The sequence below is a fragment of the Esox lucius genome, chromosome 20 (assembly GCF_011004845.1).
Source record: "Esox lucius isolate fEsoLuc1 chromosome 20, fEsoLuc1.pri, whole genome shotgun sequence".
Classification (NCBI taxonomy): Eukaryota; Metazoa; Chordata; class Actinopteri; order Esociformes; family Esocidae; genus Esox; species Esox lucius.
This window is the reverse complement of record NC_047588.1, coordinates 32,156,646-32,182,701: the sequence shown is the minus strand read 5'-3', so window position 1 is coordinate 32,182,701 and position 26,056 is coordinate 32,156,646. Positions and strand designations below refer to the sequence as shown.

Below are 26,056 nucleotides of genomic sequence, written 5' to 3'. Positions count from 1 at the left end.
TGCCAGGTTAGAGCCACATTAGAGCCAGGTTAGAGCCAGGTTTGTGCCAGGTTAGTACCAGATTTGAGCCAGGTTAGTGCCAGGTTAGAGCCAGGTTAGTGCCAGGTTGGTGCCAGGTTAGAGCCACGTTAGAGCCACATTAGAGCCAGGTTAGTGCCAGGTTAGTGCCAGGTTAGAGCCGCATTAAAGCCAGGTTAATGCCAGGTTAGAGTCAGGTTAGAGCCAGATTAGAGCCAGATTAGAGCCAGGTTAGTGCCAGGTTAGAGTCAGGTTAGTGCCAGGTTAGAGCCACATTAGAGCCAGGTTTGTGCCAGGTTAGTACCAGATTAGAGCCAGGTTAGAGCCAGGTTAGAGCCACGTTAGAGCCACATTAGAGCCAGGTTAAGTGCCAGATTAGAGCCAGTTTAGTGCCAGGTTAGAGCCAGGTTAGTGCCAGGTTAGTGCCAGGTTAGTGCCAGGTTAGAGCCAGGTTAGAGCCAGGTTAGTGCCAGGTTAGAGCCAGGTTAGAGCCAGGTTTGTGCCAGGTTAGTACCAGATTAGAGCCAGGTTAGTGCCAGGTTAGAGCCAGGTTAGTACCAGGTTAGTGCCAGGTTAGAGCCAGATTAGAGCCAGGTTAGTGCCAGGTTAGAGTCAGGTTAGTGCCAGGTTAGAGCCACATTAGAGCCAGGTTTGTGCCAGGTTAGTACCAGATTAGAGCCAGGTTAGAGCCAGGTTAGAGCCACGTTAGAGCCACATTAGAGCCAGGTTAAGTGCCAGATTAGAGCCAGGTTAGAGCCAGATTAGAGCCAGGTTAGAGCTTCACCGAGTACGGCTAGAACCAAAAAGGCCCAAATCAAAACAGGTTAGAGCTTCCTTCAGACACTATGATTCTGTCCATTGGACAAGCCTGCTGGAGAATATCAGGGCCTCATACACTGTTGTCACCTTCTAGTTGAAAGTTATTCCATTTTAATGGGTGGCGTTTTTGGTGTTTATATTTGTCCTTATATTTGTCTGTTTGCTACCCTCTTCAACCACCTTTTGACGTCATAAAGAACCTTGCTTTGTAAAGCACCTCAAAATGTATTTCTTGTAAATATGTTATGTAAATAAAGTTTGACTTGATTTGATTCATTGCAACTTCTCCCTTAATGTCTAGCTTGTCTTTTTTGTGTGCTTGCCTTGTTGCTTCTAGTGATCTCTCAGTTTGATTGCTAGACCTTGGAGAGCCCTATAGATGCATTCTGCTAAGGGGGAGATAAGAACCAACCAGTGTTTTCTCTTCCTTAGCACCTTTCTACAGAATGAGATACACTGTTTGACCTCCACATGACTGGTGACTTCAATCACAAACAGTTCTTTCCAAATCCATCCGTGAATCGGTCCATGTGTGATTCAGCCATAGCAACACGCACACAAGCACCCTTTCCAAAACAAACACAAACAACAACAAAAACACCCTGGTTGCCATGCCAGGAGGCCATAGGACCAATTGTTGGTGATGTGTGGTGTTCTGAACCGGCACACCTTATTCACCACACTCCTAATAATAAGCCTGGATTAGTGTGTCCATGACAACGAGTAACAGTGCAGGGCTGCCTTTCTTCACATACAGTCGATCTGCGTCGGATCTCCATGGATCCCAGTGTTTACAGCCCAGAATTTACAGTTGTGCTCAAACATTTGCAATACTCTTGGAGAACTGGTAATATATATACACCATTTGTAAAGAAAACATGAGTGAGCAGGCAAAACACATGTATTTTATTTCTTATGTGATTCACATTCAGCTGTGGGTCATAACAGAATTGCACAATCATAAAACAAAACATGGCAACAAAGAAAAACATTAACTGACCCCTGTTCAAAAGTCTGCATACCCTTAGTTCTTAATACTGTGTATTGCCCACTTTAGCATCAATGACAGCGTGCACTCGTTTGTAATAGTGGTCTATGAGGCCCCAAATTCTTGCAGATGGTATAGTTGCCCATTCTTCTTGGCAAAATGCCTCCAGGTCATGCAAAGTCTTTGGTTGTCTTGCCCTAACTGTACATTTGAGATCTCCCCAGAGTGGCTCGATGATATTAAGGTCAGGAGACTGTGATGGCCACTCCAGAACCTTCACCTTTTTCTGCTGTAACCACTGGAGGGTCAACTTGGCCTTGTGCTTAGGGTCATTGTCGTGCTGGAAAGTCCAAGAGTGTCCCATGTGCAGCTTTCGTGCAGAAGAATGCAAATTGTCTGCCAGTATTTTCTAATAATATGCTGCATTCATCTTGCCATTCATTTTCACAAGATTCCGCTGCCTTTACAGCTCACACACCCCCAAAACATCAGTGAGCCACCACCATGCTTCACAGTGGGGATGGTATTCTGTTCACTATAGGCCTTGTTGACCCCTCTCCATACATAGTGTTTATGGTTGTGACCATAAGGCTCTATTTTGGTCTTGTCACTCTAAATAGCAGTGTGCCAGAGGTTGTGATGCGTGTCAAGGTGTTGTCAGGCATATTGTAACCAGGCTTTTTTGTGGCATTGGCCCAGTAAAGGCTTCTTTCTGGCAACTCAACCAGGCAGATCATTTTTGTTCAAGTATCGTCGTATTGTGCTCCTTGAAACAACCACACCGTCTTTTTCCAGAGCAGCCTGTATTTATCCTGGGGTTACCTGTGGGAAATCTTTCTTGGTCTACCTGATCTTGGCTTGGTATCAAGAGATCCCCAAATGTTCCACTTCTTAATAAGTGATTGAACAGCACTGACTGGCATTTGGATAACTTTTTAAATCCTTTCCATTACCTTATTACACAGGTCTTTTGACAGTTATTTTCTGCTCCCCATGGCTCAGTATCTAGCCTGCTCAGTGCATCCACGTGAGATTTAACAAACTCATTGACTATTTATACACAGACACTAATTGCAATTTAAAAAGCCACAAGTGTGGGAAAGTCAACTTCAATTGCTATGTTCACCTGTGTGTGTCAGTTTGTGTGTCTGTAACAAGGCCAAACTTTTGATCAGGGCCATTTGGGTGATTTCTGTTATCATTATGATTTAAAAAAGAAGCCAAACAACTATGTGATAATAAATGGCTTCATATGATCTCTATCCTTAAATTAAAAAGTTATTTTTTTGCATGATCAGTCAAATTTTCAAAATCAATGACAAAATTTGACATTTTCTGTCAGGGTATGCAAACTTATGAGCACAACTGTACCCCGCCACCTTAAGTGTTTCCATCACTGTCACTCAGTGGAAAGGTGTGATGACCAAGCAGCCCTGACCAAACAGGTGTCTGGACTGTTGTACGAGCTAGACACGTGTGAACTGAGTGTGACCCCTGGAGCCCAGCTCCACATTTAACTTTGGCACAAGCGTCTCAGTGACACAATGTCAAACTAGGCTGGGAGATAGAAGAGCCTCCCTGAGACTCTCCTGTGACTGTCTGATTGATGGGAGAGGAGCAGAGCGGCGTCTAGGGAGCCAAATAGGTGAAAGAGCAGCATTCTGACAACAAGCCCAGCATGGGGTGTCCCATTCTGCCCCATGGCTTCAGTTTGTTCCCTACACCTCCTCTTCAGTCTAGCAGAGGAGAAGGGGGTGTTTTTTACACAAACAAAGTTAGTGTTTTTCACCAGCGATTGTGTTTTCTGTCATGTCATCTGCTGCAGCCATAAGAATGCTATGACACATTTGCCAATTTATATCCTAAAAATAAAATGTGAACCTGTCTGATGAAAGCTGGGCAAAAATGTATTGGACTAAAACTAGGCTATCATGAAACCAAAAACTTTTAAACTTTTAAAGATGGTACTTGCCACCTTCTCTTAGGTGACCCAGGCTCGTCCCTCTTCTATACTGTACTTTAAAACTGAGTCTATAATCTATTGGAGACATTTGCATTGCAATGCAGCACAACTGGATATGATCGCATAATTCAATTAAGATTAAATCGTGGCGTAGGACATGTTGTAGCCTTTCTGTAGATGTCTGGATCCCATAGTCTGTGTGGTTGGCATATACTGTATATGGACCTAGCATTCATTCCATCTCTGTCTCTATGTCCCGCTCTCTCGCTCACTCACACCACCAACCCCATACACTTCCTCATTCGCATTCCATTCCAGCAGTCCCTCAGTATGGGAGGCCCAGGGCTCGTCCAGAGTTGGACCTTCCTCCAGCGTGCAGCCCCCCCCCCCCCCCCGTTAAAGCACTCTGAGCCCAGCTCTCAGACACAGACAGACAGGCAGAGTAGAACTGCACTCAATACGGACAGAAAGGGATACAACACAGATCATACTGACTGACATTCATGCACTGATTTGCTGATTTGTTTCTGGACCAGCTAGCAATAACCAGTGACAGCTGGCGGTGAATAGGGATGACTTCCACACTGAGGTTTCAGTGGACCGGTCTTCCTTTCCGCCAGACGGGAAGCTGTCATCTTTTTGGATCCACGGTCTGACTGACGTCTGGAAGACAGAACACAAGGCCAACAGCCAGTTCATGTGAAAGTTGTTTCAGAGGCCCGTTAGCCTGTCCGCTGCCATGCCGAGGGACTCCCGGCCCTGCCGGCTACGCTGCCACATGCTCTGTCTGGTTCTGACTGTCGTTCTCCTGCCAGGCCGCTTGTCTCTGGAAGAGTTGCCCAGGGGCTCCGAAGACGTGTCTGGAAGTGGCTCCGTGAGTGACCGCGCCGACACCAACCCACGCCAGTACATCTCTATCCAGCGCGGACCCTGCACCTACACCTTCCTCCTGCCCGAGAATGCTGGTGGGGACCGGCCGTGCTGGTCAGAGGCAGAGGAGGTCGGCAGCGCCAGCAGCAGCCAGGCCCAGAGCCAGTACCACGGAAACACTCTACAGGGAGATGCCTCCCCGGTAGAGCCCAACCCGCCAGAACAGGTCCGAGGGATTTCCAGCCGAAGGATCCAAAACCTGGAGCAGGTCGTGGACAACTATACCCTGTGGATTCAGCAGGTAAGGCTCAGCGGACTGAACAAACAGTTCTGTAGTAGCTGATGTAAAGCCTGAAATGTAGGGAGACATTTCAGACTGAATGGATCCTTATCAAATGGAAAATGCATTAGACAGGCATGTTGTGTCCCACAGCTGCGCGGAGGTCAACCTGCTCTCTGCTTTTAATTATATGAAAACACAGAATGCTCTCTTGCATTTAGATCACATTACCCAAAGTTGCGATCAAAGTTGTATAATATACACTGGACATGAGTGGAACGTCTGGCCAAGCTGTGTGTACTGTCATAACATAAATCTTTATCTTTCTGTAATAATTCCAGTAAGTGCACACTATCAGGATTCCACCACTGAACCACTGAAATTACAGCTACACACATTTGGCTCTGTCCAAACTAGACCTGTTTCTGCTATGGGAAACATATGGCAAAGTAGCAGTACAATTTAAAGTACCTCCTTCTGGTTTATCGTTGCTTTACGTAAAGCCCATCTCCGTTCTCCACACCCATACGGTACTGAATAGTGGGGAGGATCTGTAGTTTGAATTATTCAATACCGGACATCTGTACTTGACATGCACACAAACATAACATAAACATAAACGCAACTTTAAGGATGAAAAAATTACTCAATCTTACACAATAAGAAAATACCCCCCCCCCGCTCATGATTCATTAAAACACTGAGATTTCTAAAGAGTGAGACACTTTGATTTTGCATTGAGTGAGTGTGAGTGCATGTGAGCGTAAACACAGAGGCTGTGATGCAGGCCAAGGGCTGACAGATTGATGGCAAAGCATTGTTTTTGAACTGGGTTATGGTAAAACATGACTGACTGGCTGTGACTCTTGGTCACCAGGCTGTGATGCATGAGTGTGACTGGCTGTGACCCTTGGTAACCAGGCTGTGATGCATGAGTGTGACTGGCTGTGTGGTCTGACTCTGAACCCATTGGATCAGTGTGGCCCCATTCAAGGCTGGGAGTGGACTGGGACGGGAACATACAGGGATAGGCTCTGTATTCTGCCTGTCTGATTGTCTGTCTCCCTCACCATCTTTCTCTGACCCACCGGTAATTTGGCCAGCAGTGTTCAAATTGCATATCAGAGAGGCTGCTGTCAAAAGAATTAGGGAGGCAGCAAAAAATGCACTTGAAAAGGGTATGAGCTGTTCAAACAATAAAAAATGTGCGGGCAATTCCTTCAACCTCATGTCTTGGTTTTTGCTCTGACATTTGCTGTAAGCTGTGGGACCTTGTATAGACAGGGTATGTGCCTTTCCAAATCATCTCCAATCCATCTCTGACCTCCAATAGACTCCAGACAAGTTGTAGGAAAATCTCAAGGATGATCAGTGGAAGGAAAATGCACCTGAGCAGAGTTTTGTGTCATAGCAGGGTCTGAATGTTTTTTTGGTTGTTTATTTTGTAATAAATGTGCAAAAAAACCTACCTGTTTTATTTGGTCATTATGGGGTATTGTGTGTAGATTTTTTTATTTATTTGATCTATTTTGAATAAGACTGTAACATAATTTATTTTTGAAAACATGAAGGGGTCTGAATGTTTACCACTGTGTAAGGCCAGTAAACACAAAAGGACAACCTATTCTGGGGTTCCGTTGACAGAAGTGATGAATCAAAACCATGTGGTTTTACATGATGACATGCCTATTTCTGTCATTTTTAACTACTTTAACTAAACGAACGATAAGTTTGTTAATGTTTTGGCACCAATAGAAGTGTGTTCTTGATATATACAGTGAGGGAAAACTTTTTTTGATCCCCTGCTGATTTTGTATGTTTGCCCACTGACAAAGAAAGGATCAGTCTATAATTTTAATGGTAGGTTTATTTGAACAGTGAGAGAGAATAACAACAACAAAAATCCAGAAAAACGCATGTCAAATATATATAAATTGATTTGCATTTTAATGAGTGAAATATGTATTTGATCCCCTGTCAATCCCAGGTGTCTTTTATACAGGTAATGACCTGAGATTAGGAGCACACTCTTAAAGGGAGTGCTCCTTATCTCAGCTTGTTACCTGTACGAAAGACACCTGTCCACAGAAGCAATCAATCAATCAGACTCCAAACTCTCCACCATGGCCAACACCAAAGAGCTGTCCAAGGATGTCAGGGACAAGATTGTAGACCTACACAAGGCTGGAATGGGCTACAAGACCATCACCAAGCATGCATTCAAATTCATTCAAATGTATTTATAAAGCCCTTTTTACAACAGCAGTAGTCACAAAGTGCTTTACAGAGACACCCGGCCTTAAACCCCAAGGAGCAAACAACAGTAGTGTTGGATTTCAGTGGCTAGGAAAAACTTTTAGGAAGAAACCTAGAGAGGACCCAGGCTCAGAGAGGTGACCAGTCCTCTTCTGGCTAAGCAGCTTGGTGAGAAGGTGACAACAGTTGTTGCGATTATTCGCAAATGGAAGAAACATAAAAGAACTGTCAATCTCCCTCGGTCATTGCAACTCACCTTGTGGAGTTGCAATGATCATGAGAATGGTGAGGAATCAGCCCAGAACTACACGGGAGGATCTTGTCAATGATCTCAAGGCAGCAAGAAAACAATTAGTAACACACTACGCCATGAAGAACTGAAATCCTGCAGCGCCCGCAAGGTCCCCCTGCTCAAGAAAGCACATGTACAGGCTCGTCTGAAGTTTGCCAATGAACATCAGAATTATGGGTGAAAGTGTTATGGTCAGATGAAACCAAAATCGAGCTCTTTGGCATCAACTCAACTCGCCGTGTTTGGAGGAGGTGGAATGCTGCCTATAACCCCAAGAACACCATCCCTACCGTCAAACATGGAGGTGGAAACATTATGCTTTGGGGACAGGACAACATCACCGCATCAAAGGGATGATGGACATGTACCGTCAAATCTTGGGTGACAACCTCCTTCCCTCAGCCAGGACATTCAAAATAAGTCGTGGATGGGTATTCCAGCATGACAATGACCCAAAACACACCAAGGCAACAAAGGAGTGACTCAAGAAGCGCATTAAGGTCCTGGAATGGCCTAGTCAGTCTCTATAGACATTATCCCATAGAAAATCTGTGGAGGGAGCTGAAGGTTCAAGCCAAACATCAGCCTCGAATCCTTAATGACTTGGAGAAGATCTGCAAAGAGGAGTGGGACAAAATCCCTCCTGAGATGTGTGCAAACCTGGTAGCCAACTACAAGAAACGTCTGACCTCTGTGATTGCCAACAAGGGTTTTGCCACCAAGTACTAAGTCATGTTTTGCAGAGGGGTCGAATACTTATTTCACTCATTAAAATGCAAATCAATTTATATATTTTTTTACATGCGTTTTTCTGGATTTTGTTGTTGTTATTCTGTCTCTCACTGTTCAAATAAACCTACCATTAAAATGTAGACTGATAATTTTTGTCAGTGGACAAATGTACAAAATCAGCAGGGAATCAAATATTTTTTTCCCTCAAGGTAGTTTGGGAAAAAGTAAGAGACCACTGCACCGTTTTCTTTCCTTTCCAAAAATGTATTTTTGAGTGAGGAACAGAAGGGTTAAAATTAAGAGGCCATTGCAAATTGAACGCTTCTGTTCCTCACTCAAAACTTTCCTTTTCAAATTTTTGGAAAGGAAAGGAAAAGGTGCAGTGGTCTAAATTTTTTCTGGAGCTATATGTATTCAACACGACACAATGGTCACATTAAGGACATTTTTGTAATTCATTTTAGATGGCCGATTTACAAATAACAGCTGGTTTCCAAAAGGTAATTTTAGTGTGCCAGAAGTATTTGGACAGTTGGCTTCCCAGTTGCTTTCATTGCATACTTTGCATACTTTTGTCATAACATTTTTTTAGGAAGCACTTTTTGCAGTGTAGTCTTGATTCTAGCCTTTGCATTTGGAGTATGTTGCTGGTGATTGACAACATGAGTAGCACTGATTATTAAAGCAGTGGCAAACAAGTTGATAGACCAAGAAAGACCAAGAAAGCAAAACTTTCAGACGGATCAGGAACACTCTCCAGGAGGTTGGGGTGGATGTGGCAGCCTCTCCCACCAGCAGAGGACTTACATTGTATGGACTGCAAGGTGCCTAAAAACAGGAAGGACTAAAAAGTACCTAAAAAAGAATATGAAATTCTATAAAAGGCATGTATGGCTGCCACTGGAACTGGCCCACATGTTTTCATTGATTATGTAGCCGCTGACAGCAGCAGGATGAATTCTGGTGTACAAAAACACGTTGTCTATTCAGATCCAATCAAATATCAGACTCACAGTCTGCACTTTAACTACGTAGGCATTATATCATTTCAAAGTGCCGGGAAAAAAATGCGTCGCTGTCTAAATACTTCTGGTTATCTTGTGTAGACGGCTGCAACTTGTCTGGAATTGTTTGATTTATTAAGGAAAGGGTCACTATAGTAAGAAAACTGACAAGTTACACATGTTCTCCTGCTCAGTGTTTATGCTGTGCAATAGCCTTTCCTGTCCTTAACGTCTGCATTGACATTTACACGTAAATATACTCTGATCTTACAGATTAATGTAATCCATTTTGTTCCTGCCTCATTCTATTAGCCAGCTATGAAAATGTCTTCAGCCTTTGTAAAAATGTGCTCTGACTACACAGCAGCAGAGATAAACACTCTGACAACTGCACTTTTAGGCCACCCCTAGGCTTTCCTCAGTTAAACATCTTAGTATTCTTACTTGGAAAATGCAGGGTGATCGGTAATGTTAGGACACACGCCAATTAAGATTGCTAGATCAAATCCCCAATTCGGCCAGGTGAGAAATCTGTTATTCTCCAATTGCTCCTAGAAATTGCTGTGTCTGGATAAGACTTTCTGCTAAATGAATAAAATGTACAAATATAGGCAGCTTCCTGGGTTAGAAGGACCGAAATGAATCACTGAATAACCCAGAGATAGCACCTTACTAAGAAAGACTTCTACTCTCCCTAATCATCAACAGGATAGCGAACTAGATGTGGATAATGTAATTGGCAGCCAAGCACTGTCGAGATTACAGATTAAAAATGCATAGAACAGATTGGTTGAATAACATGGAATGACTGAACTCAGCCACCCTGAAAGATCTTGTTGACCAGGGACCAAAGAAGGTTTTAGGGAGGACTATATCAACGCGGTAAATCAAAATCACTGAAGGGAATGGATATCCGGAATATTCCCATTATGGGACCATACAACTTTATTTTACGGGTTCCTCTAAACTTTTCAGCAAAGATTTGCACCGAATTTCTCAAGCATTGTCTCTTTACCTTTTCCAATATATCGATGTTGTTTTTCAGGACAAGTCTATTTAAAAACAATTAAAGAGGAAATGTGCTTTTTATCATTGGGGCCCTTATTTTACCTTTTCGTACCCAATATGATTTCCTAGTTGTAAACATGCCTTCTAACACATTGCTATGTTTGTGTCAGATCGAAAGCTTTGTGAAGGACAGTCTGAAGGGGGAGATGACTCAGCTACAACAGAGTGCTATCCACAACCACAGCGTAGCCATCTTGGATCTGGGAATCAACATCCTAACAAAGACTGCCCAGCATACGCAGAAACTCACCGACATAGAGACCCAGGTGCAGTTGTGAAAGGACTACTAAGCGCATCAAAGTGCAAGTAATGACATCATGTAAAGATGACATCTAGTCAGGGAACTCCAGTACTCACACATTTCTTGCGTTTAGAAACTACTGGAAACTACTGGATTCTTGATAACAAGATCACTGGACTCTTGATAAGATGAATGAATCTATAAAGTACATTAAATTAGAGCAACTCTAAATACTAGGTGAACATGATAGACAATGACTGTTTCCTCAGATGTTAAATCAGACCTTGAGGCTTGAGATTCAGCTCCTGGAGAACTCTCTTTCCACCAACAAACTGGAGAACCAGCTGCTCATTCAGACAACAGAGATCAGCAGCCTTCACCACAACAACGAGTAATATTAACATGCGCTGCTTTCTTCCCTTGGGAGACTGTGTTTTGACTGGTCGGCAGACTGAACAACTGATTGTTTGTTTGTTTACTGACCAGGCTCTTGGAGCAGAAGCTGCAGGCGATGGAGTCCCGGCACCACGAGGAGCTGGTCTCCATACAGGAAGAGAGGAGAAGCCTGCAGCAACTGGTGAACAGACAGAGCGGCGTGATCACAGAGCTGCAGACCCATCTGGACCAGGCCACTGGCAACAACAGCATACTGCTCAACCAGCAACAGCAGCTCACCGACACTGTCAATAATCTCCTGAAGCTCTGCTCCAATCACAGAGCATCTGGAGGTACTGTCCAAACAGAAATCTAATATATGGCCATATATGGCCATGTACATTAAAAGACTTATATTATATTACCAATTTCAATTTGACATTTCCAAGTTCTTGTATATTTTGACATATATGTACACATGTTTACAAATAAATGCTCATATAAGACAGATAAGTTACATACATACAGTATATTGCCATATATTACATTTCTGTATGGATGGATGGAGGTTGCGGCCAATGTGTGCTTTCTTTTTACTGATAGTACAGTATATATCAGGCATGAATATCATAGCATGGATAGGAGTGGTCCTGGGAAGAGGGTTGGCCTTTTACATAGCTACGAATAGGGTTTAATACAACAGAGGGATTATTCATGCATTTGTTTTTTCATTTGGTATGTCACCTGGGACTCAAATGTTCAAATGGTATAAAATAAACTATTAAAAAACACAGAGATCAGGGATAAATAGAAACTAAAGTATAAGCTGAACACTGAATACAACTTATGACTTAAGATTTTATAGGGAATTCTGCTGAACATCAATAAAAGTGTCTCAGGATTCCAATTTAAATAAAAATCTTCCTCAGACTAAAACATGTACGCCTATTAAGAACATATAGATGATGCATACTAGAAGATAAAAACTTGACAGAAACTGTCAGAGCTGTTTGTAGCACTGAATTTTGGGTGCATTCAAATGGGAGCCTAGCTGTTAAAGTTTTTCTCTTGTGCCATTATCTGTTGAAACAGTGGTCCCAAACACCAATGTTGCCTTCAAGCAGAGAGATTCATCGCATGAAGAGAGAAAGTATCGGGACTGCGCTGACATTTTTCAAGCTGGCTTCAACATCAGTGGAGTTTATACTATTCACATCAACCCACAGGAGACCAAGAAGGTTGGTGAAACTTGACTCGTAACATTTAAATAAATATTACCAAGAATATTTATACACCATTAGCATTTTATTTTTAGAGGCTTACATTAGATGATCTATGCAAGCATGCAGAACAGACATAATTTATATTTTTTGTTACTGTAACCTACTTTAGTTTCCTTGCAAGTGAAGTGGCAGTAATTATTACACAGCTATCCAAAAACCACTTGCCAAAACATTCAATAGCAATCGTTAGGAATGTGTCAGGTACTGGCTGGCTGACTGACACACTGGAGCCAGAGCTGGAAATACATTTGGCTGCCTTCTTCAGCACAGCCACACGGCAGATGTCCCCTTCTCGGTAGTCTCCTGCCAGGTCCAGATGGCTGACCGGCCCCGTGCTCCTTTCTACTATCAGCGGTGCTATTGTCAGTGTCAGTGGATCCTCCATAGCTAAAACTGGACCCCCGGACTTGGAACTCGCTTCACATCTTCGGCCTGAGTGGGGGAGGGGGGGGCATAAAAACAGACACAGAAGAGCTCATGGCCTTGGGTCTGGGGTGGGTTATTTTACACTTAACAGTCTGTACTGTCATGATATGTGCTGTCTGTGGGAGTTTACCGTGTAGGTAACTGTGTGTAAGTGGACTCAGCGAATAAAGGCCGTTCTGATTCAGACTGATCCCTGTAGGTTTACTGCAACATGCAGACAGCTGACGGTGGGTGGACAGTCATCCAGAGGAGAAGAGATGGAACCACGGACTTCCAGAGAACGTGGACGGAGTACAAGACGGTAAGGGTGTCCAGGGACGCTTCCATGGCACACACGCGTCCTCTGAAACGTTCTCTCAGCGTTCACGCAGCCCCATTTTTTACAGTGCTTGCGAACAGCATAACATTCCACACTAAATTGTCCACGACGAGGGCTTTTTGCATCCCTAGGAAACTTGGTTGCATTTGGGACTTATCCACTCGGTTGGCACTTCCAGACATATTAAGCTGTAACAGAGGCTCAACCCCTAGGCAGAGACTTGTTAGCGAAAGATGGCAGCCCTCCAGTCAGGGGATCGGAGGTCTGGCGTGTATCCTGGCAAAGACAATGACATCCAGCAGGTTCCCTCTTGACCTCCCTCATGACAATGCTCATGCTCCATAATCCTTCTGTTGGGATTATTTCATCTTGACACTAATGGCTTTTGATTGAACACTTCTAATAGTAAACAGTTAGAGAAAGATTAATTGGTTTAAAATGAATTGCAGTGTTTAAGATTACCATTACAATTTGTATCTATTGTAAACTCTATAGTATCTGGTAAAGCAAAGGTTCCCAACCTGTTCAATTCCCAACCTGTCAGAAGGAACCCCTTTTCCAGGGTTGTAGAAATTCTTTAAATTCTCAATGCTCAAGACCTGTGTTGTCAAAGTGTGTGCATAATTATATAATTCATATTGCCAAATGCTTTTATTTTTTTGCAAGAATAATGAGTATGAGCATAGAGCCACGGACTACAGGTTTGTAAACCACTGAGGTGAGGAATTAAGATCCATTCCTTTCTCATTATTAAAATCCCCTGAGGAGACTAATGGTGCTCCCCTAGGGATCAACACTGTTTCATCGGAAGATTTGTCAGCTTGTCCCTGTAGAAGAGCCTCCGATGACATTGACCTTTTTCTAACTGTTTGAAATGGCTCAGAATGATGCTGTGTGAAAGACTAGCAATCGTGTCCGGGGGGTGGGGGGTTTAGTTTAAAATCCAACCGCCTCAACAGAAACAAGAAATAGACTCCTACAATACTAGCTTAATTAGCTACTAATATTAAACTTCCATATATAACGACCTGTCTGTTTTTTGACGCTGTGTCACAGGGCTTTGGCAGTCTTATCGGAGAGCACTGGCTGGGGAATGAGTTTGTGTTCCTGTTGACCAACCAGAGGCCCTATATCCTGAGGGTTGAGCTGACCGACTGGGACGAACAGCAGGCCTTTTCCCAGTACGGCCGCTTCCGCATCGCAAGTGAAAAACAGAATTACAGGTATGATACGAGCAAAGTGTATTGGGCCCGTATTCTGAAAGCATCTAATACTGTGCATGGAATCAGTTCTCCTGTCAAAATTTTTATCATGGATCCCTTTTGAATATGGGCCCCTATCTCAGCAGTGTGTCCAAAAGGGAAAAAGGGAAAAAGACACTGTATTGTACCTAAAATACAGTTTTTATAAACAGCTGCAGTGCTGTTGGAGTAGGAATATACGACTGTGGTTATCTTTTTACTGGCACGAGGAAATGCTGTTGACATCACATTTTTAATGAAGTGTGAACTTCGAATGAGATGTTGGACTTTCATCCATCACTGATAATGACATGCTAGGTTTTGTATTTCCGTCACATGATGAGACACTAGGGACTCATAATTTGTAATCAATAAATATCGTTTTTTCAGTCCACTTGAGTTTGTTCGTAAGTTCATTCTTTGTAACAAGAACATACAGAACATTTGACATTCTGGAATGGAATCAATTTTTGTTTTGTTTTATTCTTATTTTCATTGCCATTCTGTAGAACGTTTCGTGGATATGATCCAAAACAAATGATTGTCGCAGGTTCTCAGGGAAGGAGAGGGTCTGCCTCATTTCACAATGCCATTACTAACAAAATAAAATGTACGATCGTAAAGGGAATTACCATATTTTACTTCCTTGGATTGATGACCAGGAAGCTTTGTTTGCATTCTGTTTTTGTAAAAGGGAGTACTTACAAAAAGAATGACCTTTTTTTTTTTTTTGTCAGTTTCTACATTTACGTAATTTATCAGACAACTCTTATCCAAAGCAACTTACAGGGGCAATTGGGATTGCTTGCTCCAGGACCCAATGACAGAATTTCACATTGACTCCTCTGGGAATCGAACCAGTGACATTTTAATAAGTAACCATGGGCTATCTGCCATTTCAGACGTTGCTTGTTTGCTAACCTGTTAAATGAATGGAAAGGTGTAGATATAGAGACACATACTGAGTGGCAGAGTAAACACTGTATGTCATGGAAAATGGAAAACTTCATATTCAGGAAGTCTGCCATCAGTTGAGAATCTGAATTATGACCATTATTTTAAACAATGTAAAATGTATAGTGTAAGGTCACAGCCTCCAAAAGAGAAGTTATGCTATGGAATGAAGCTTTAGGCCTGCAGGTAATTTAGACTTGTCACGTAATGTAATCAAGCCTTGTTCAGTAGTAGGTCTAATGGAAGGCAGCTTGGCTCTATAAACACCACTGTATAGAGGTTTTTGAGCGCTCATCGCTATTCACAGCATGTGTTGTTTGAGGTCCTACTAAACTTGCAAAAGAAGCCTTTATTCCGCGGTTCAGGTAGCCCATTTTATATACATTTCAATGGAGATATGCGATCAGAGGCTTTTATGTTACGAGGCTTGTGGTAAAAACTGCTGTAAATAGATCTCACATCGTCAGCCGCGTTGCATGATATCCTACACGGCTGACTGTGTGAGGTGACGACAAATGAATTTCAGAAGCTCCGCGGCTCTGGAGTGCAGTTCATACAAGTATTCAAACTTACTATAAGACATACCACATGCACTTTTATAGACCTACATTTGTGCACAGGTCATATAATGGATCTGCTTAAGCAGCCTACTGTATTTAATAAATAAATTAGCCTAAACATGCCCAATTTAGCGGAAAACAAGATAACGCATTTTAGAGAAAAATGCGTAGAGCGTCCTTACAACAGACCAATTGTCTACGTTTTAAATTATTGATAACTTTCTAATAAATGCAACATAGGCTAATCCATGTATTTGACCGGGCGAACTATAAAAAAAGCATGTGAAAAGTAAACGTAAACTTTTGGATCCCGAGGGTGATTTGGATGGGAAGTTCAGGGACACAGGTCGGCTCAGATAGGCCTATAGGCTACATTTCAGATCCGATAAAGACCTCTGAAATGAGGCTAACATATTGGCTTCCACATTATAGTTACTCAGTGGATTGTGACATCGGAAAAGTGTCAAGCATTGGTGAAGAAAGAGTTTCCATTCCGACTTCACAGGGGCAGTGATTCACTTTTTGAATGAACCTTCTAGAGCAGTGATTCAGTACACCCAGTTCACTGAAATGATTTGTTCAAAAAGAACGAATCAGTCATAAATCGCGCATCACTACTTCATATCTGCAAACCCCCAGGAGGGCTCTTCTGAAAATGTGGCTCGTGCTACCTCGGAGGTAGCGTCTCGAGCTATCGATATCTGCTAGTTTACAACAAAATATTATCTAGCATCTTAAGTCTTGTTCAAAGAGTCTTGGAAAATGTTACATAATGTAAACAAACTCTTGACACGTTGTTGATAGTATTTAGCACCAGGGAAGCAGCTTTCCTGCCAGGGACCCACACAGAAAACATACTTATTGTATCATGATACACACCATGTACAACTTTGTGCAAAACAAAACAATATGCATTTAACATGACATACCCCACATTACCTCATTACCCCCCACCAGCTTAGTAATTCAGTGGTATGTGTGTGTGTGTCCCAGAATGTGTGTCTCCTTCTAGTGCCAGGTGTTGGTTTTATCACTCTCTTATCAGAATTTACTGCCGGCTTGGGTCACAAGGAGTGGAAAATAGGTTTAATGTGGTCATGTCTCTGTAGGCAAAAGAGCACTTTCTGTCCTCACTCATCCACTTGGGACTGTAGTGAGATCTGGTGGTACTGTGTGTCTAGAAAGGTATTCATGAGGGTCTGGGCTGTGTGTTAACTGACTTAATTAACCGTTTGGTACTTTCAAAATGTCCATACCTCTCATAGAGACCAGGGTTGATGCCATCAATCTCTACACCACTAGAACAAGGGCCCAGACACCTGGTGAACATAACAGCCGGAATCCCCATTAATGATCCGCGTGAAATTCACATATAGATGTGTCAAATACATGGCCGCTTGATTAACCTGGAGAGACCATGAAGGGAGAGAGAGTCCAATAGGATCACAGTAAAGTATGCACCATACACAGCTCAGCAAATAAATCATGTCCTTATAAACCAGGATGTTTGAAATTAAAACGAGTATACAATGTCTCAGAAATTCAAAGCCTACTTTGGGAGGTACATATTGTATACAATAGGACAATTTCCTCAAGAACATGACCCAAGTGTACTCTGGCAGCTAATGAACCCATTCCTTCTCATAAGCCTCTACCGTAGGCCTACAAAATCTCGCCAATTACCCCGGTTTTTTGTTGAATGTGCTCTCACAGTCCAATTAGAAATACACTGATTTATTGTACTTTCCAATGCACTCGTGGTCCAGCCTTTTACAGAGGCAAACACTGGTGTTATTAGGGCATAATTATTATGCTGTGCTTTCTTTCCGTGTCCTCCTGTTGGCCTGAGTCAGGCTCTTCCTGAAGAGTCACAGTGGAACTGGAGGCAAGCCGAGCAGCATGGTGGTCAGCGGAGCAGACTTCAGTACCAAGGACATGGACAACGACAACTGCATCTGCAAATGTGCTCTCATTCTCACCGGGGGTAAGTCCAAATGAAACTCTCAGCCACGCTCTATATGGACTCCTGTTTGTGTTGAAATAAATAAAACCAGACTGGACAGGTAAGAGTAGTATACACCCATCTCAAGCAAGGCTAATGTAAAAAAAAGTAATTCCAGTTATTTAACCTATCCATGAGTCTGCTCAACTTGGACAACATCATCCAGAGATTGTTCGGAGGCAAACATGACAGACCATTGGAAGTTATATATGGTTGGCAGTGGGTTTTTCCTCTGAAACTATTTACTGTAAAGTAATGAACCCACCTGAATGTTCTATTTCTTTCTGCCTTGTCCTCTGACTTCAGGTTGGTGGTTTGACGCCTGTGGACCATCAAACCTGAACGGGATGTACTACAGCTACGATCAGAGCGCGGGCAAACTGAACGGGATCAAGTGGCACTACTTCAAGGGTTCCAGTTACTCCCTTCGTGCTACCACCATGATGATACGACCCGCGGATCTCTGAGACCGTCCCTCCGATGCCTGGGTACGTTGTCCAGACACACGCTGCATCGCTAGCCAAGATTTCGTTTAGCCGTCTATATAAACGACTCTGGTAGAAACTGTCAGTAAACTTCCCGGAATTCCACTGATGCAAAATGTGTTTGACAAGGTGAGATAATTGTTTGTGCTTTTGACTGGAGAAAAAGGAGCCATGTAATCCGGCTTTCTGTGAGGAACTGTGACTCTGACATTCTGGTGCTTATATTTCCTCTTGAAAAACATTGATTTTGTGTTCATGCATGATACATTATGCTTGAACCGCTAGATCTGCAATGAAACTGTAGACCTTGGTTAAATTAAGAGGACCTGAAAGGAATACTAGGTGCTTTGGAGTGACTTTACTTTGTCTCTTTCAATTGTATCTGTTGTGTTTTTCTTGATTTGTATGGGCAAGGCATTCCTTTGGAATCTGTTGTAACATTGTAAATGCAGGAAATATGTTGTTTTTTTCTTTTTGCATTTTTTTTTAAAAACACCATGAAAATATATAGATAAGCCCACAGATATATGTTCCCTACATAGTGAAATTGTGTTTAAATCTGTGGTGTGTGAGAGAGATCCAGGTCTATGTATAAACGTCAGGACCAGAAGTCCCCACGAAGGAAACTGGTCAGGACCAGATGTTCCCAAAGTGTTAAGTGTTAGAATAGGGGTTACAGGTTAGGGAACCTTTGATTTCTGAGTTTCCATTCCCCACAAGGATAGAAAATAAATGTGTGTGTGTGTGTACGTTTGTATGTGTGTGTGAGGGATTGTTTCTGACACAAGTGAAGTGTACTGCGTTTTAAATAGGGTTTCTATGTCTTTCAATTATTTAATATTCATTTGAATAGAGATACAGTATATAATGTGTGTCTTTTATTTAATGTACACAACCCCTAAATTTGAGGGATTTTGCAGCATCTCCTGCAGCCTATGTTGAACTCACTATTTCAATATGCACACTAAAAGCAATACCAAGATTCTTTAAAATAATATATAAATTAATCAACCTGGATACGGCAACAATTTTCTAAACAGTGTACAGTAATGTACAGTAAACCCCAGAGGGTTTTGGGAACGTTGTAAGTACAAAAACATGTAGTAGGGCTTACCAGACAGGGTACAATTCCATGTGAATTGAAGGGATAGTTTGACTTTGATTCATATTTGGTTGTAATTCCACTTACCCTTAGTTGTTCTTGAAGGCCCATGGAGTCATTTTTCACAACAAGCCATAATTCACCTCTGTCCCTAACTGGAATTAGCATTATTAGCATCGCCCAATTTCATAAACTGAAACTGTGTGTCCCGAGCCACAAAAGCTGCATTGCAAGCCAAAACAAACAAAAAAAAATACCTCATACTTAATTCAGTAATCTTTTGAGCTAACATCCATTTTTTTGAATGTACACTGATGAAACAGCCCGGCAGAATTTGATGACTTCAAACTGACACTATGCAAACTATTTTATGTAGCCACCACACATCGGTCATTCGATGATGATGTCAACCATAGGTAGCGACTGCTAAGTGGTTGTTAGCAAAGTTACATTGACAATTCCACTTCCTGAAAAAAACTGGGATTGATAACATTTGTAAATAGAACTGACCAGTAAACATAAGAAGTATCAGTTTGGTAGAAAATGAAATTCATACAGTGAAAATGAAAGCATTATTTCCAGGAATATAACATTGACAAGTATTTTGGAGTAGATTTCTGCTTGCAATGCAGTGCCACAAAAACCTAACCTCCAAGAGTAAGATTTTTTGGAAAGATGATTATGCTATTGTTTATGCCAAAGACACAGCAGGATGGCTTTCCAAGGGGTGTTGCATGTTTCTGACTTATATCTGCTTGAAAATCAGAGACAAAGTTTGAATATGTCTGTGGTTCACAACTACATGTACTGAGCTTGGGAGATCTTGTTAAAACAATGGACATACTGTATATTTCTTAAGTTTATCAAACTATGATGAAAATTATTCCACAGTTCTCATGACCGACACAAATGATTTCACAGCTGTTATGATGGACACAAATGATTTCACGGCTGTCATGACTGCCACAAATGATTTCACAGCTGTCATGACTGCCACAAATGATTTCACAGCTGTCATGACTGCCACAAATGATTTCACAGCTGCCATGACTGCCACAAATGATTTCACAGCTGTCATGACTGCCACAAATGATTTCACAGCTGCCATGACTGCCACAAATGATTTCACAGCTGTCATGACTGCCACAAATGATTTCACAGCTGCCATGACTGCCACAAATGATTTCACAGCTGTCATGACTGCCACAAATGATTTCACAGCTGCCATGACTGCCACAAATGATTTCACAGCTGTCATGACTGCCACAAATGATTTCACAGCTGTCATGACTGCCACAAATGATTTCACAGCTGTCATGACTGCCACAAATGATTTCACAGCTGTCATGACTGCCACAAATGATTTCTCACCTGTCATGACTGCCACAAATGATTACACAGCTGCCATGACTGCCACAAATGATTTCACAGCTGCCATGACTGCCACAAATGATTACACAGCTGCCATGACTGCCACAAATGATTTCACAGCTGTCATGACTGCCACAAATGATTTCACAGCTGTCATGACTGCCACAAATGATTTCACAGCTGCCATGACTGCCACAAATGATTTCACAGCTGTCATGACTGCCACAAATGATTTCTCACCTGTCATGACTGCCACAAATGATTACACAGCTGCCATGACTGCCACAAATGATTACACAGCTGCCATGACTGCCACAAATGATTTCACAGCTGTCACAACTGCCACAGATGATTCTAACTCTATAGGGTGTGACAACACACACAATCACATTTCAAGTTTTATTCGTCATATAAACAGGATACACAAGTTATGGACCATTCATCCAAATAATTACAGTGGCGTGAGCCTTTTCCAGAACTTTATTTCACTTTGAAAATGTGAAGAAGACCGTGCTGATCGGTCTACTTCTTAGAATGTGCTAGGGGGTGTGTAGACCTCCACAGTGTGAATAATGTAAATGATCGCCTGTGTTGTTTTAGTCATGTAAGAACTGCACTGGTATTCATCTGTGCCGAGGCAGGCCAGGGACCAGCCCTTTGCTTCTTCTGATGAGGGACACAGCACAGCCCCAGAGTGTGGGAGAGCAACACGTACATCAAGGGTGAACATTGACCGTGTCCAGGCAAACGCCACTGACCCACTACACTGCCCCATCATTATTCATTCAACGTGAGGGTGTCTGGGAGAGATAGTGTAACGCTGCTGTTTGCCGAGGTCGGAGGGGAGAAGCCTGAGCCACTAGACAGCTCTGGAAATATTATAATGTGAAAATAAGTTCATTGCTCACCAACATATTGAGTTACTTCCAGGAAATCAATGAAAATCAATCATCTTTCGGGGGAGCTGCTGGATCGGCTCACTTTTTTGCGGCAGTGATGAGTGATTTTAGTTTAGGTGGATTTGGTACATTTTATTTTATTATTATTCAGTTTTGGACTTCAGTACATACATGATGGCAACAATGCATAACTCTGTAGTTCAGTGAGTAACAAACATTTTGTTATAATGATGGCAGAGCCGACTAGTTCAATGTCAGTCCATCATATTCTCTGACTCTAACTCTGTCTGTATAAATGTGCCTGGTCAAAACAACCAATGTGAAAAGCCTCCTCAGCTGCTTCCAGTCAAAGTACATATTGACCAGTTCTCTTGTGCTCTGCCACCACATGGGTAAAGAGCAGGTGACAAGGCCGACTTCAGAACAAACCAGCAGTCTGGTCTTTACCTGCTGAAGGTGTGCTAATCTCTCCGTAGTTATGTATGAAATATAATATGTAGACATGCAGTAGTTGAACTACAGGCAGTGCTTTGTGTTTATTCTGTCCAGAATCCCTAAATCCTCTTTGTCCCAACATGTTGTTCCCTCATGGAAAACCTGGGCAGCATTTCAAATCATGTACTAAAACTGAGGTTTTTTAATTACATTTTCATTCAGGTTAACTGCTTATAATCTAATATATCATGTGTGTGCAGTCATTCTTCAGGAATAATCTAAATGGTAGTTGAATGTAATGTTCTTCATAAGCAACGCTTATAAGTGTTGTATATTAGCACCATCTAGTGTGTGGCACAATGTTACTGTCCAATCCATTTGAATGTTATTGGACCAGAAAAGCTTTGATCTACCGCTTCCGAACATTAGCATAGGCACTTCTTTTCATTTTGATAGAAATACTGTTTCGAATAATGTTTTTTAAAATGTAATGAGTGTGAAAATATATATATATATATTTATGTCACAGAACTTAAGGTTCTGTCATTCAAACAGATGAAACACACCACAACTTCAGGAGAAAACTGAAAGAAAACTAAATGGAAATGTATTCCAAAGGGAAAAAGCGGTTGTTGAACTTATCCATCTGTAGTTTTCCAGAGCCGTCATAGGTTGCGTAAACTTACACACTATAGATGTCTTTTCTTTTTGGTTTTTATTGTTCCTCCTCCCTTAATCTCCATGACTTAAAACTGAAATACGTACTTCCAGCATAGCAGAGTGTGACCAGCAAGGCAAAGCACTGAGGAAAAAAACACACAGACGGAAATATTCAAATTCAGTCCAAAAGGGCATAATAGAATAGTACATTCATAATTTGAAATGGTACACAGAAGTATCAAAACCTCTCTTATCTATAATTACATTTGACCTTTTACTGTTGTTTAATCTAACATCACTTTATTATCAGTATGTATGGTATATTCTCCCAGCTGGTGTGATTTGGGTGTCTGTCTGGGCGGTCTGAACTGATTTTCCTACCGTGGATGCTGTCCAGCAGTTGTAGTTGTAGCGGCCCCTAGCATCCTTACTGATTGAAGCCGCATCCACCCCTGTGGCGACCGCGTACATGACCGCGGCACTGCCGTTGAAGCACAGGCCCTGTGGATTGACACCGGCACGGTCACTGTCTGGCACAGAGCCCGAAGGAACATCCACTCAACAGGACATCCTTTAATCACATTCTGCAAACACACGGTCGGGAGCGCTCTTCTCTCGCTTGTAAAACCCGCCTATTCATTCCCTTCCTTCTGAGTCACAGACGTAGTCCACAGTACGTGTGGATTAGAAACCCATGTAAAACGAGCCAAACATGCCCTGACATTTGAATGGGCAACATACAGAAGTTAAAGGTGCTAAAATAATGTATGCTATGATCCTGCATAGTACAGTGTTTTCATACCACTGTTTTCCAGGAGACCTGGGGGATCCTTTTGACCATGGTGAGGTAGATGATGAAGAAGATGACAGTCAGGACCCAGTACAAGATGGCCACAAATATGACCCACCCAAAGGCAGGCACCCGGAAGTACTCCGTCCCTGCTATCAGTGTCCATACAATCAGACCAAACACCTGAGCGGATAAGGAACAGCACAGGGACAAGCTACGTTATCGTGCATTCAAATGCATTTCCTGTACACGGTTTGATGGCACATGGTAGACAGACATTACAAGTTAACAGTAAACATCCTGTCCGATCCCTCCCTCTGTGCACCAATTGAGATTTGACACATTTCTGTTGATTACTGTTCCATCCCCTCAGGCCAATCAGTGTGGAAACCAAAACAACAAATGCTGGATCTCTGTAGCAACGCGCATCATTCACCCAAATGTCTGAGGTATCACATGTGAATAACAGATTTCAGTCGATTACCATATATTGCATAGTAAATACGTGGTATATCTTAATATGATGGCACTTTTTGTGAGGATAGCTGTGGTTGTGAAAAACATTTAATGTGTGTAGTTTACAACGCTGCATCCAACAGTCTATTAAATATTCACCCCACAAAGACTTTTTCCAAATTGTTGTGCTATTATCTGAAATTAAAATGTGTTCAGTCTGGATGCACTTCCTTTAACACCAGACACACATTGATAGTGCAAAATATTGTTTTAATGTGAATCAACTGGTAATTAGACATAGAAATACTGAAATGTGTAGGTTGTGAAGGTATTCGCAGCCCAGCCTATACTTGGTAGGACCAACTTTGGCAGTAATAATAGCTGCAGTTCTTTTTGGGTAATCCTTTACCAACTTCACAAGTTTGGTTCCTGCAGTATTTATCTGTCGGTAAAGTAAATGTCAAGTTCTTCATAGAACCATTCCTAAATTCCCATTCATAAAGGGTATATCATGAAATATAATAAAAAGGGTTATAGAAGGATTCTGTATTGACCCAGAGAAAACATTGTAAATACATTATTGCCTGCTACATTTTGTAACCATAGCATTTTCTGCTACATTTTTCATTGCTCTTTACAGAACTTCAGGAAGGTTCCATTAAGAATTGCAAAAGCATGTTTTCTACTGAGTTTTCGCCATTAAGTGTTTTGCTGTGGATGGAAGATAAAGAACACCTATCTGGCAATATGCAGAAAGAAAAGAAATCTGATCTGACACATTGATAATGGTAAATCTATTGATGCAGTTTGTTTAACTGCCAGCTGCTGTAAATAATGGGAAGTGTCCTCTCTTGCACTCCAAACCTCCCTTCCTGTTATTAAAACAAACGAATGTTCATTGGTTGCTTTGTTTCACAGGAAACTAAGATTGTATGGCTGGAGAGGCCAGTTGGAGAGAGAAGAATTCCAGATATTCATTAAAAAAAAATATTTTGATAGCATTATTGTCCAATGGTGAATGAAAAAGAGACAATGAAATTGACACTGATTTTAAACAACTTCGCTTGCTTAAACGTCATTTCAAAGTAGGTTTCTCCAGTTATACCACCTTAATTAAACAATAAAATAATAAAAACCTTTAGTTACCATGTTCCTGCAATGTTTGGTAGGCTATATGTGACTATAACATCAGTGTCAAGCCTTCATCCCATACAACAAAATTGGCCATAAAATTTACATCAAATACACGTTCGCAATGAAGATTTTTATCATGTAAAACACTCTCTCCTTCATCAGAACAAATGGTGCGCCTACGATGGGTATATACTTTCCAATGTGAAACAAAATATGAACAGTACGAGCGGATCACAAATACATAAGGCATAAGCGTAGCTATTTTGAGGCCATAATTTAGGCAACCAAAGGGGGACTATCAACAATTAATTTTCATCAAACGGGGACCCAAATAGTGTGTTACTGTTGAGGTCGAGCTACAGTACTTACTATCTCTGCGACAACGAGGATCCCCGGAGCTGTGCGAATGAATTCCCTGTCGTATGCCAAAGTAGAAGTGGAGAAGTTTTCACTGCAACTGCTGCTAGTAGACGCAGTGCCCGTTTGCGTCGCTGCTCCTTCCATCTTCAGTTCAATACCACAGATTTCCTGCGTTTGGTTTGAATTACAAATCTCACAACGCTCCTCAACGGAAGGTGGGAGATATGGAAATTAGCCTACGTGTTGTTCCTGAGTATCAACAACATTTATTTGGACCTTAAAGTTTGTTCTGAAACAACACGTTTCTTGTTTAAGAAAATTTCTGTAGTCTGTCTAGGCCAACTGTCATTTCAACAAAAAAGATATACCAACTGGACGGCTTAACTAGGCAAATTAGTTAGGCCTACACCATTCACTAATAGCCAACCATGGGTAATGTCGCTCTGTCAAGAGGAAGCTTTCCGTGGTCTTTAGCACATGATAGGCAAAGTGGCTCGCTTACAGCCAGGAAATATTTCCTGTTAACGCTCGTATTGTTAAAGGTTTAGTTTGCATATAAAGGGAGCCGTTTTCAGAAGACCCCCATCAGTAGTTCAAGACTGAAGAGAAACCTAACCAGTCCACTGTGATAATAAAAAACCTATTACGGATTTACTACTGTGGTCATGCTCAA

The 26,056-nt window shown here is 41.9% G+C and overlaps 2 protein-coding genes across 2 annotated transcripts; one reads left to right on the top strand and one right to left on the bottom strand.

Moving 5' to 3' along the window:
* Positions 1-4,212: 4,212 nt before the first annotated feature.
* On the top strand, positions 4,213-23,545 carry LOC105018891 (angiopoietin-1). The gene is made up of 10 exons (XM_010884686.4): positions 4,213-4,959; positions 10,401-10,556; positions 10,801-10,922; positions 11,018-11,259; positions 11,999-12,144; positions 12,815-12,916; positions 13,991-14,157; positions 17,543-17,673; positions 17,998-18,179; positions 23,459-23,545. The coding sequence occupies exons 1-9, from the start codon at positions 4,528-4,530 to the stop codon at positions 18,156-18,158; spliced, it is 1,659 nt and encodes a 552-aa protein (XP_010882988.2). The 5' UTR covers positions 4,213-4,527; the 3' UTR covers positions 18,159-18,179; positions 23,459-23,545.
* cmtm8b (CKLF-like MARVEL transmembrane domain containing 8b) lies at positions 21,273-25,841 on the bottom strand. Its single transcript, XM_010884687.4, has 4 exons — positions 25,393-25,841; positions 23,446-23,616; positions 23,025-23,144; positions 21,273-22,785 (listed from the first exon to the last, which is right to left on the bottom strand). The coding sequence occupies exons 1-4, from the start codon at positions 25,525-25,527 to the stop codon at positions 22,699-22,701; spliced, it is 513 nt and encodes a 170-aa protein (XP_010882989.1). The 5' UTR covers positions 25,528-25,841; the 3' UTR covers positions 21,273-22,698.
* Positions 25,842-26,056: the final 215 nt, after the last annotated feature.

Coding starts and splice junctions, on each gene's coding strand:
- LOC105018891 (XM_010884686.4), top strand. CDS start 4,528: ATGCCGAGGGACTCCCGGCCCTGCCGGCTACGCTGCCACATGCTCTGT. Junction 4,960..10,400: donor ATACCCTGTGGATTCAGCAG/GTAAGGCTCAGC, acceptor TGTTTGTGTCAG/ATCGAAAGCTTTGTGAAGGA. Junction 12,917..13,990: donor CGTGGACGGAGTACAAGACG/GTAAGGGTGTCC, acceptor GCTGTGTCACAG/GGCTTTGGCAGTCTTATCGG.
- cmtm8b (XM_010884687.4), bottom strand. CDS start 25,527: ATGGAAGGAGCAGCGACGCAAACGGGCACTGCGTCTACTAGCAGCAGT. Junction 23,617..25,392: donor TCCTCGTTGTCGCAGAGATA/GTAAGTACTGTA, acceptor TTATCCGCTCAG/GTGTTTGGTCTGATTGTATG. Junction 22,786..23,024: donor ACTGCTGGACAGCATCCACG/GTAGGAAAATCA, acceptor TTTTTTCCTCAG/TGCTTTGCCTTGCTGGTCAC.